Raw genomic sequence first — 12,475 nt, forward strand, 5'->3', positions numbered from 1 at the left:
TACAAGGCAGGTGATCCATCACTGAGCCATGTCCTCAGCCTGTTCTCAGCAAGTCTTTGCCATTCCTTTCTTGTTCTCTCTCTCTCCCCACCCTCTCTCTCTCTCTCTGTGTATGTGTGCGTGTGTGTGCATGTCTGTGCGTGTGCATCTGTGTGATTCATCAAGCATCTTAAATAGTCTTATTCAGAAATGCTACCTGTCACCTTAGGAAAGCTGGAAATGCTCAGAGTATTGATTCTTTGTCCTTGACCTTGATGGAACACTGAGAACAAACTGGCCACAGTCGTCGCTGCTCCTGCTCGCAAACGTTCTCCAACCACGGAAATGATGGAGAGAAAAAGAATCAATCATTTTTTTAAACTGAAATGTGACAGTGGTCATTTTCTATTTCAGTTTGTAAACTCAGCATTTTCCCCCCTAGAAGCTTCTTAAATTAGCCCTGAATTGATTTCCATTCAACCAGCTCTGCAATTTTCGTTTCCTGTCTAAATTCTTCTACTGACAAGTTTTCACATGGGTTAAACTACATTTGAATAGTCTAGGATGAGGGTTGGAGGAAGAATCCCTGGCCTAAGGAGAAGTCATTTATGCCACATTGGAATTGCATCATATCATCAAATATTGGGAGCAAGCAATTTCCCAATGCCCTACATAAAGGTTGATATTGGACACTAGTCCACACTGAGGTTTCATGCTGTAGTTTCTTCATATTAGTAGCCTGTACAAGGGTATTATTTGTGATTTATTTTGGAAAGTTGAAAGTACCAATACAAAGATGTATTTAAGACGTATTTCTTGTGTGTGTGCGTGTGCGTGTGTATGTATGTGTTTTGCAAGTATCAATACAAAGATTTTTTAAAATAATTTCAAGATTGAATGTTACAAATATTTCTTTGTGGCAATGAGGGAGAATGAACATGTGCTTTTATTTTGTTGGCTGAATATGCAAACTGTAATTACTGAGTCACAGAACATGCATCTTCTGAGAAGGTGATGGGGCCTGTCTTCATTGACCTCACGATGATATAGTTCATAGAACGGTTATTTAGAATTGCTTCTTGTTTTACTTTTTTTTACAGAGTCTTCCTTTTTATAAATAATTTTTAAAAATTCTTTCCATATTTTGGAGAAGTCTTTGTTATATAAGTTTATCACAAATCTCTCCTGGTTTTTATAAATTTATATTTCTAAAAGTACCTAGAAAATGTAATTTTTAATGATAATATGTTCTCCATATTTCTTTTTTAAACTTTCATTTTTGATATTTTGAAACATAGCCATGGTAAGAGGGTATCAAATTGTCTTATTGAATTAGTTTTCATTTCAGCCTAATTTTCTTTAATAGTAACTGTGTTTCCTTATTACAAATTTAGTGAAACAAAGCTAGTATTTCTTTCAAGTACTTATATCATTTGTTGCAAGTATTTTTTTTCTTCTTTGTGGTATCTTTTTCATGATCTTCCTAAAAAGCCTCTTAGTAGATCTTCCTGTGCTCAGTGGGATGATCCTAATGACCCTTGGCTGAACACAAAATCTTACAAGTAGAGCATATAACCATGTGCCTGATACAGACAACAGCCCATTTCTTTAAAACCTACTGCATTATCTTCAAATCAGAGAGCCACTGAGTGGCTTCCATAGGCCAGAAACACAAAGGGAGCTGCTCTTTCCTAGGGCTACGTTTCCATCACTTGGGTTTGGTTCAGGAAGACTGAACATTCTGACCGTGACAGTCTTTCTTATACAAGCAGCTTCTTTCAACCACAGTCATTCTTTGAACATGAAGGACAATGGTTCTTTCCCCTCCCAAGATTCTGGGATTCTACACAATAAAGATCACTGTTCAGTACAATTAAAGACAAGTTTCTAGTGTGGCTGACTTCTGCAGCTCACATTACTACTTCTGCAAGGCTGTCTTCCCTCAGGATGGCTGTGTTAGGAGAAGGTTCTGGTTCTCAAACACTTCTAATCTCCTGGCATGATTCTGGGCCAAACCCGTATGCCCTGTCAATTTCTTGTTCTCAATTGCTTTGTGGATGGGACTTGATCTGTCTTCCTCTACCATAGTGTCAAGATCAGAATGAGCTTGTCACTTCTATAGCCTTGAATTTAAAGGTAAGAATAACAATTATGATCTCTTTCATTCTTTAAAGCTACTGGGGCAATGAAGAAGTTATTTCTCCACCAATCCACAATCATATTCAAGGATAGCACCTGAATAGCTTGTCTTTAAAAACAAATCAAAATTTAATCTCAAAGGTCTTCCTGACACAAAGTGATTGGGGAATAGGCACAGTCAGCTCCAATTCTGTGACTTGTTTTTTTAGAAGACTTTCTGGAGAATAATGATTGTGTTGGAAGGATAAAATCAACAGGTCTTCTCAATTCATTTCCTATTCAACACTTAGCCAGGTATTTAGGTATGAGACCTCAGTATTGTCATGTGTTTGGATGGATCCAGTTTCCACATTCAATCATGTGGAAAGGTTAGGCATTTGCCTCACAAGATACTTGGTGTTTGTGAAGTTCCGGAATTCATTATGTCTGATCCAGCATGGCAAGTAAATTGATAGAAAATTAATTGGAAGATAGTTTCCAACAAAATAGCTCAGCAGAAACATCCAGAATCAATTAATCAAACTGCAACTCATTTTAATTGGACATACTCTAACCCTGGAAAGGCACTGCAATCTTTAATTAAGCTTTCAAGTACAATCCTATTTACATGAGACGTGTTTCTCAGAAGAATTCTGTCCAAACTAAAGTGACTGACTGGAAACCCAACGGTATCGTTAGAAATCCTCAAACATGCACAATATGACTATGTCTAATTAGATATTATGTTTTCAATAAAGGTCGCATTAAGATAATTTTATTAGAAAAACAAACTCTCTGAAAGTATGGAATAAAGAAATTCTAGGTTTGAAGGTAGATGTTCATCACTATGACAATATTTAAGATTGCATTTCATATATATATATATATATATATATATATATACACACACACACATATATTCATATATTTTCTGTTAGTTTCTCTACCCTCTAGCATTCTTTCAGTATTCATTTCTACATCTACATTAGCATCAGGTAGTAACCATGAACATCTCTCCCTCTGAGTATATTTGCAAACAATTAGCTCTTTGAGGACATAATCAAGTATATATCTTTCTCATATTTTCAGTATCAGATACAGGACACCACAAAGAACTGCTCAGTAAAATACAGAGAACTTAAATACAGTTCAGAACAAAGATGGCTTGAATCATGGAAGAAAATGGAAATATTTTCCTCTTTGATCAAATTCTGAAGAGGAGAGACTTGGTTGTCTTGGGACCATGACCACCAGTGTTTCAAACTAAATTTGTTTATACTATTATTTCATCATTATACTTGTGAACTTCTATGTGCCTCTAACATGCAAAATAAAATTAGAATAAGTGAAAACTATATTTAGTTGTTAAACCTAGAGTTCCATAGTTATTATTTACGCTGTTAGAACTGGACAAAGCTCTGAATTGGAGTGATGTTATATTTCAGAGCAATAAACATGCAACAAAGAGATTTACTATTTACGTTATGCTATGAAACGTACATGCCATGGTTTTATGTAGTGTAACATGAAGTGGTTGAAGTACAGCCAAGATACAGCTCTTGCTTTTCCAAAGGATCCCCATCACCAAGGGTGAACCACAGTAGTAGTTTCCTTTTCCTGGGAAGAAAACTCTACATAGTAGTAAGGATACCAGAAGAATTGTAGAGCAAGAAATTGAGTCTCAGGTACTCATTGAGTTAAGTTAGCAGATAAGGGTGCTAAGCTATATGGAGTCAAGGTGAGGAGCAACTTGATATGGAAAGAAGAGAGTTGTCCTGACAACACAGGCAGAAGAGAGAATGACAGATTGTTCAACTGTAGGAGGAATTAAACACCAAGATTCTCAGCTGTTCTATAACTCTGAATAAAATCAGCTCCTTCATTGCCATACCCAGAAAGTATGCCAGGGAGTTCTCTATTTTTAATAGCATAAATAATAACTAAGTAGCTCTAAGCTAAACAACTAAATATAGAATATCTATATCTATATATCTATATCTATGAGAGAGAGAGAGAGAGAGAGAGAGAGAGAGAGAGAGAGAGAGAGAGAGAGAGAGAACACAGAATGTTTTTCTTCCTTTTCCTTTTCTATGCCATATAGTCCCACTATCTATAGTACTGTGACACCTACTTTCAAGGAGATTCTTCCTTCTTGGTTCCTACTTTCTAAAAACATCCACTCAAACACACCTTGATGTACTCTGCATGCCTTAATCCAATGGACTTGGTAATATTAAAAATAGAGTGTTGGACTCTATATCACACCCTACTTCTGCTGAATTTATAGAGGATAAATAAGGTGCACACCATCTGAAGCCCTTTGTGTCCTTCAATGAAGAGGTACACATGGTATAAAATGAAGTTTGAAATATATATGACAGAGGCTATTGCATCTATACATTTTAGTTTTCAGCAGTGTTAATGCTTTTGAAGCTAAACATTCTCACCAGTTCACTCTTCATGGTCTCCCATCTACAATGTATTATTTCAGAATACATTATCCTTTGATTTAGTGTTTTCTTTTAAATTTTCAGTAACTTAAACATCCCTATGAGGCAAAATCTGGCCCTCCTCATCTGTGGAGGAGTCCCCATGTCTCATTCTGACATTATATGATTTCATGAGTGAATGGATGGGTAGATGCAGTAGTTACTGGTTATTGCCCAGTTGTGATGTGTCAAGCATTTTTAATGTGACTGAAGTGGCCCCTGTTTGATATGTGTTCAGATAAAAAGATACATATAAGTAAATAAAGCCCCATAGACAATAAAGATCTAGTAGGTAGTAGGGATTTTTGTGGGTTTTTTTTATCTCCATTAAATAATATTGAATTTCTGAGAGTCTATACAATTATAGTTCAATTTAGGGTTAGCTACGTGACTTCGAAGAGGATGATATGAACTTGCTCTAAAAGAGGCTAATTCTCTTTTTTTTTTCCTCAGCAGGCATTAGTTGCCTCTAGTACTTTGTCTAGAGTAGGACCCCTTGAGGTTTCTCCATTCCATGTGAGCATGTCTGTTGATAATGCCAATGTTCAGGTTTTGTTGGACAACGACATTGTTAAGGTTTCATAGTTGTAGCTTCCCTGTCAATTCTAGAAAACACAATCTCATAGACTTCCTGGTCTTCTGGCTTTTATCTCTCTGTTCTATGATGTTATCTAAGCCTTCTGTGGAAGAGTTGTGTTTTAGATTCATTGATTGGGGCTGGACTCTAGCAATCTGATTATCTCTGCATTATGACCTACTGTGGTTTTCTGTAATGGTCTCCGTTTTGTATAGAGAAGCTCTTTTGATGTGAGGTAAGAGCCACATTTCTCTGTGGGTATAAGTACAAATTTTAGAATGCAGTTAGGAATTAGGAGTTACAGTTGTCTAGTAAAGTGATATAGGTATGTTATCTTTTAAGATCCACTTCCTTATCAGTCCCAGGTTGGTGGCTAGAGAGCTTTTGGTTACCATCAAGATGGGTACCACTCTTGAAGTGTCATTTCTTCAACAATATCTTTTTCCAGTTCTGTTAAGATTTGTCCCAATATAAACCAATGAATATTAGGTCAACTTTTAGAAAAAGGAAAAAAAATGTACTGAAGTGTATATATAGGACAATACTCAATAATCATAGTTTTGTGGATAATAAATAAAAAACTCATCCCTATGAATGAATTGCTAAGGATTCCTTAGGAATATTTGTCAAATTAAAAGTATTAGACTAATTGAATATCAATATTTTAAATATCTTTATGCATATATATGCATATATATACATATATATATATATGAAATTACAAAAAAGAAAATAAAAAAACCCAAAAAAGTAAAAGTACACAACAAGAACATACTGTTATTTGGAATGAAGATGAAGCATGGTCTTAATTTTGTTCTTTGAAATAAAGAGGTGAGGAAAGACAGCTTCCCCAACATAAAGCTTACTCAGGAAGTTTCAGAAAATAAGTCTGTAAGGTTAGGGATGGCTCACCCGCAGAGAACTTTTGTGGTTTTTGTGAGGACCTAGTTATGACCCCCAGCAGTAAAGAGGGAAAAAGAAGCAAATCAGAGTGGAATGTGTGATGTACATTTCTGAGAGATAGTGTTCATCAGTAGTTTTGCTTCACAGCGTTCAATTGCTCTTCTCATTGTGCTGCTTAGGGCCCTAATATTAGGTCACACACTTTCCTCTTCCTGGCTTTGCTTTATCTCTAAGTCCTGAATGAAACAGAAGAACAAGTTTGCATTTGCAGTATTTTCTTTACAGGTGGGACTGCTACCAGGCAGAGAGGCTTCCTAGGATGCATCAGATCCCTGCAGTTGAATGGGATGGCCCTGGATTTGGAAGAAAGAGCCACAGTGACCCCTGGGGTGCAGCCAGGTTGCAGAGGACACTGTGGGAGCTATGGAAAGTTATGTCGCCATGGAGGGAAGTGTAGGGAAAAACCCAGCGGCTTCTTCTGTGATTGCTCTTCCTCTGCGTATGCCGGACCGTTCTGCTCCAAAGGTAGGTGTGATCTGAACTTGTATTCCCATGAATAAGACACTTGGCAAATCTAGTGTGTGTGTTTGCATGTGCAAGTACAAGTGCGTGCGTGTGTGTGTGTGTGTGTGTATTGTATAGCTGTTTGAAACAAAAGTATCCACATTTAAAATATTCTTTTGAAAAGTGGTTATTGTATGCCAATCATGTTTTAATTCTTGGGCCTTTGAACTCAATTCCAGAAAAATGCTTGTCTATTGCTGAATAGGCACAAATGGTAGCCTTTAGGTGTCTTCAATGTTAGCCGTCAATCTACTTTTACTCTGTCTACTACTAATGTGTTTAAAGAATAGAGCTGTCAACAACCTGTCCTATGGGGCAGTCCTTGGTTTAAAAAAAAAAACAAAAAAACTTTCCAGGTTATATTGTCATTTTTGTTGAACATGTTCAGCATTGCAAAGGACTATAGAAAAAAAGTATGTAGTTTTGTATCAGCCAAATTAATATTTTCTAAATGCTGAGGCCCAAGAAAATAGTGACGTGATATTTGGTGTGTAGTAAATGAATATGTACTAGAGACTTAAAGCAGCAGAGTGGTTATTTGGTAGTTTGTCTTAATCACCAATTCATGCCACAGAAAAAAAGAAAAGAGCACAGTGTACTAGTAATTGTTTTGGATAGCCTTCTCTGAATATACAGACATGTATTGTACTTTCATAGATTTCCATAGAAGAAAACCGACATTCAATTAATTTAAATTCATTGACTTTGTTGAAATGTCTCTGGGCTTCTTAATCTTCTCTTGAAGGAAGCTAAAAGAAATTGGCTCCAAATCAAAGCAACTTTGCAGAGAAAGCACTAGAGGTTAGTTAATGAAAATCTGGCAAAACCTGCACTTTTTGGGTCATCCCCGTTTTTATCAAGAATAAGCTGTGATTTCAAAATCAATTGTGATAATAACCAGACACCACTGGTAATATTCTGGGAGATATTTTTGGTCTAAAGTGTGAACGAAAACCTTTCTTCTTGAGGATGAGTTTTCTTCATTTCCTAACTGAAATTTCCAGTTCTTTCTGAATCAATCAGGAAATTTCGTCATGCCACGCACACATTATACTGTCTATGAGAGTTATATTACAAATTGTATAACTATATTAAAAATTTCTAAAGTGACACAAGACTCAAATTGTTCCTTTATGATGAGTATGTAACATTCATAAGAAAAATCAACATCCAAATGCTTAGAGTAGCAGAGAAAATAACGTTCATGGTTTCAAATTTAATTTCTCTACTGACCTCTTACCTACATATATATTTACCAGTACATGTGTGTAAATCTGAAACATTAATCTCCTGTAGATAAAATGGTAAATTATTGCAAGCTGACTCCATCCCTGCCAACCACATGCCCCTCTCATGCTAATGCTATACTTAGCCTTCTTTACAACAGATATGAATAATTATTATAAAATAAAGGTATTTATGCTTAGTGATACTGAAGTGGAATAAGAACTTCACTCTTCATCTTTTTTTCCAATTATAAGAAGATGTTTGTGTCCTAGCTACTAAATCATGGATGGGAGTTAGAATTTAGGTAAGAAAGTGGATGTTTAGCAGGGTAGAAGACAGGAAGCTTGGCTTGTCATATAAGATAACAGTAATGAATTATATATCATTCTAACATAAAGGCAATATCCAAAAATGCACTGTGTTATCTGACCTTGGGACTGTGTCTTCTGTGTACTTCATTCTACAGCAGTAAGATATCAACTCATGTAACTTAAACCAGATCCTTGCACTTTCAAAAGTTTAACATACAATCTACATATCATTTCAGAGATTTCTGCATATTTTGGATCTGGATCGTCTGTGATTTACAATTTTCAAGAAAATTATTCCTTAAGTAAGAACTCCAGTTTCCATGCAGCTTCATTTCATGGTGATATGAAGCTGAGCAGAGAGATGATCAAATTCAGCTTCCGAACCACGCGGGCACCAAGCTTGCTACTTTTTATGAGTTCCTTTTATAAAGAATACCTCTCAGTTATTATTGCCAAAAATGGTGAGTGTGTTTTGGATGAGAGAAAAGATTGAGTTTGGACACTGGCACAGTAGAACACATCTCCTTCTGGGATATTAGGGAGGAAAAGACAAATGTTTCTAGGTTTTATCTTTGTTTTGGTTTTGAGTGTGATCATATAGATTAATCCAAAAGGATCCTTTAAGTACGTAAGATGGGTTTATGTCTTTATATTTTTGGCAATTTTGTATCAGTGATGTAAATTTTGGGTTGTTTCTATATTATTTATTTTATATGTTTTCATGGTTTTAAATGATTTTTGTGTGTGAATGCTTACACATGAATGCAGGCGCCATCGGTGGTGGTCAGAGGCATTGCATTGAATTCCCTGCAGCTGGTGTGGAGTTACAAGAGGCTGTGAGCTGCCTGACCTGGGTGCTTGGAATGGAACTTCTCTGCCAGAGAGCACTGTGCCTGCTTAACTGCTGTGCTATGTCTCTAGATATTTATATTTTATTTTTGCCAGGAGCTCTTAAGTATTTTGTATGAATATCAATGCAGCTTTGGTGTTCTACTTTAAAATAAAATGTCTCCTTGTGCGTGACACATATTTTCTTCTAATCAAAGCTAAAATGTATTTGAGAAGTGTTAATGGACCAGTATTATGCATAAAAACGTCCAGGAGATGACCTGTTAGTCCGAACAGACAGTAATGTAGTGATAAGAACTGTTGCTGCATTCATGCAGGGTAATGGTACGTGGCTTACAAAATGTGTTTGCTACAGAAATCGTGTCACTGGAAAATGCTTACTACTGTTTTTCTCTGTCTCGTGTGTGGATGAAAGATGAATATTTTAGAAATAAATTCTCCAGGTGAGGAAAAGAAACTTACAGACAAATACCCAACTACGTTGGCTCGCTTAAATCAAATGGCCCAAGGGCACTGACTGCCACCATAGGAGTAATTTTATGTGCCCTCCGTGTCAGCTTCAAGCTCAAAGTTTATCTATAGATTGAGGGTTTTTTGTTGTTGTTGATAATTCAGGAGGAGTTCTGCAAAACAAATTAATTGAAATCTCTGCAGGCAATAGAATACTGTTCATTTGAATAATAAATCTGGCTAAAACTTGTTCATTTCACTTTAATTTCATTCCAAAGTTTATACTCATGGTCCCTTGGAAACAACTCTGATCTTGTGTAAAACTACATTTGCTCAAAGTTCCATCCCTCAGTTGCCTTTGCAGTGTATGAGAAAGATTTTTTTCAAAAAATGAGGTTATATAAAAAAAAATGCTATAGCAACATTGAACCATACATGGCATTGTACCAATACCTGCATTAACATTTCTTCTTCATAGAGAGTAGTGTTATGATCGTCACATAATAATCTCAAAGTTGACCTATATGAATGAAATTAAAGCTTTTTCAGGAGTCAGTTCATGAGCAATATGTCTCTTGATTTAGAAAATATCAAAATTTCACTAAGGAACTGACTTTTAGAGGTGAGGTTTAGAAGACACACCCAAATGGGTGCTGGTGAATCTTTCTCTGGAAGTGAATATATTAAAAAACCAAAAAGATTAGTGTTTTTATAAATGGCTTGAAATGGAATTTTTACAAAAAATGTAACTTTTTTTCTACTTCAGGAAGTTTGCAGATAAGATACAAGCTAAATAAGTATCATGAACCTGATGTTGTCAGCTTTGACTTTAAGAGCATGGCAGATGGGCAGCTTCACCACGTAAAGATCAACAGGGAAGAAGGAATGGTCTTTGTGGAGGTAATAAAGATTATCCAAAGGTCACATGAAACCCTGCCATGGGGCACCTAGAGCAGAAAGTTAACCATGAGTCACAGTAGCAAGGACATCTTCCAGTGGTATTTGATAGATCATAGATAAAAATCATCAAATGTGGTCAGGTGTTCCCCCACTCCCTCTTTGTGGTTTTGGCAAACCTCTCTGAGGTATTATTAATATCTGATGCTTACAATGCCAAGCTTGTCTTGTCTGTTTTATTTTGCTCAGAAAGGAAATGATGTCTAGTTTCTCAGAGACCTACTGGTAGGACCATGAGGCCTCTTAGGAAACCCACTTACTTTAGATGGGTATAAATGGCAGCAATCATTCTACAACAGAAAATAATGACTGAAATATCAGAATAAGTTTGAAGAAAGGATGTGATTCACTGCAAAATGGAATTATTCACCTTAGCAACATTTGCAGAAAACCACTAATGTTTCGGCTCTACATAGAAGAAAATTTCTTAGCTGCGTGACTCCAGTCAAAATCCCAAGCTAAGGAAAATTATTGAGGTAAAAAATAACATATGTCTTTTTTACAAAATTTGGGTTTCTTATGCAGTGGAGATGGTTCAAACACTAAAGGGAAAGATGGTAAAATGAATAGGTGTCTGAGCATAGATTTAAAAACATCAGATATTAAATGGCTAAGTTCTAACTTTTACTTTCTTAAACTATCATAAAACTGTAATAACAATCTCCTTTTTTCCCTTCTTTGCTTCTTCTTATTTTTGCCACAAAACAATGGCTATTTGGATGGCTATATTTTATGGAATTTTTTGTAGATTGATGAGAATACAAGGAGACAAACCTACTTGTCATCAGGCACAGAATTCAGTGCAGTCAAATCTTTGGTACTCGGCAGAATGCTAGGTAAGTAAAAACAAAGAATCTTTCCCCTAATGATAATGTGTAAGAATGGATCAGAATACACACACACACACACACACACACACATTATCATGTCAAAAGGAATACCTTGCCTTGTTTTAATTGGGCAGTAATCTATGATGGAGGTATCCATGAGCAATGGTGATTTCCTTTGACTAAAGACAGCAATGATTTCTGCCATGTGTCAATCATCTTAATTGTGCTAGATAGTTTCATGTCAACTTGACACAAGCTAAAGTCATCTGAGAGCAGGGGACCTCAATTAAGAAAATGTGTCCATACGGTCAGGCTGTCATCAAGCCTGTAGGGTATTTTCTTAATTAATGATTAATAAGGGAAGGCACAGTCCATTGTGGGTGGTACTATCCCTGGGCTAGTGGTCCTGGGTTCTTTAAGAAAGCAGGCTGCAGATTTCCTCCATGGCCTCTGCATCAGCTCCAGCCTTCAGGTTCCTGGCCTGCTTGACCTCTTACTGGCACTGCTTTTGATGATGAACTGTCAGATGGAACTGTGAGTGAAATAAACCTTTTCTTCCCCAAGTTGCTTTTTGGTCATGGTGTTTCATTGCAGCAATGGCAAACCTAACTAAGACAGACCTTCACCTTGTTGGTGAAACTGGAATGAGGTGTAGAGGAAATGAGAGCTGGGGCAATTCCATTTGGGGATCATGATTTTGGCTGTGCTTTGTGCCGTGTTTCATCTGTTGTGTGATGTATTTGCAGACACTCTTAGTTAGACACACCTAAATGCTTTATAATTCTTATTCATTTCTTTTATTAATTATAGCAATCACATTAAAATAAAGATATTCTACCTGTAAATAACATCATAATAAAAATGCAGTTACTAACAAGGACTGTATTGAAACCTGATAAATCAATATAAAACATTTTATTTTTTGTTATAAATAAGCCACTGAGTATTAATATATCACATTATTTCATAAAAGGGAGCCTTTTGTAGTCTGGTTTTCATTCCTATCTGATATTTGGTAGCAACCTAGAATATTTTGTCCAATATAGTTTTTATCATTTGACCTTGTCAGTTATTTGTACCTGGATTAATCATTCCTTAGGTTCCCTGTACATCGTCTTAAAATCCTGAGAATGTTTGATTAAACCCATGGGTGAATGATCAAAATATTGGCCCTGGAGAAGGTTAATAGCTAGCTTTATAAATATTTATAGACTTTCAGGT

The 12,475-nt window shown here is 36.1% G+C and overlaps 1 protein-coding gene across 2 annotated transcripts in view; it reads left to right on the plus strand.

Moving 5' to 3' along the window:
* Positions 1-12,475, plus strand: part of Cntnap4 (contactin associated protein family member 4) — a 292,284-nt gene that overhangs the window by 259,063 nt on the left and 20,746 nt on the right. For both annotated transcript variants that reach the window (XM_034523024.2, XM_076915916.1), the window contains 4 exons: positions 6,352-6,591; positions 8,405-8,629; positions 10,234-10,367; positions 11,173-11,260. In XM_034523024.2, coding sequence (XP_034378915.1) covers positions 6,352-6,591; positions 8,405-8,629; positions 10,234-10,367; positions 11,173-11,260 — 687 coding nt within the window. The remainder of the gene's footprint in view (positions 1-6,351; positions 6,592-8,404; positions 8,630-10,233; positions 10,368-11,172; positions 11,261-12,475) is intronic.

The sequence above is a fragment of the Arvicanthis niloticus genome, chromosome 18 (assembly GCF_011762505.2).
Source record: "Arvicanthis niloticus isolate mArvNil1 chromosome 18, mArvNil1.pat.X, whole genome shotgun sequence".
Classification (NCBI taxonomy): domain Eukaryota; kingdom Metazoa; phylum Chordata; class Mammalia; order Rodentia; family Muridae; genus Arvicanthis; species Arvicanthis niloticus.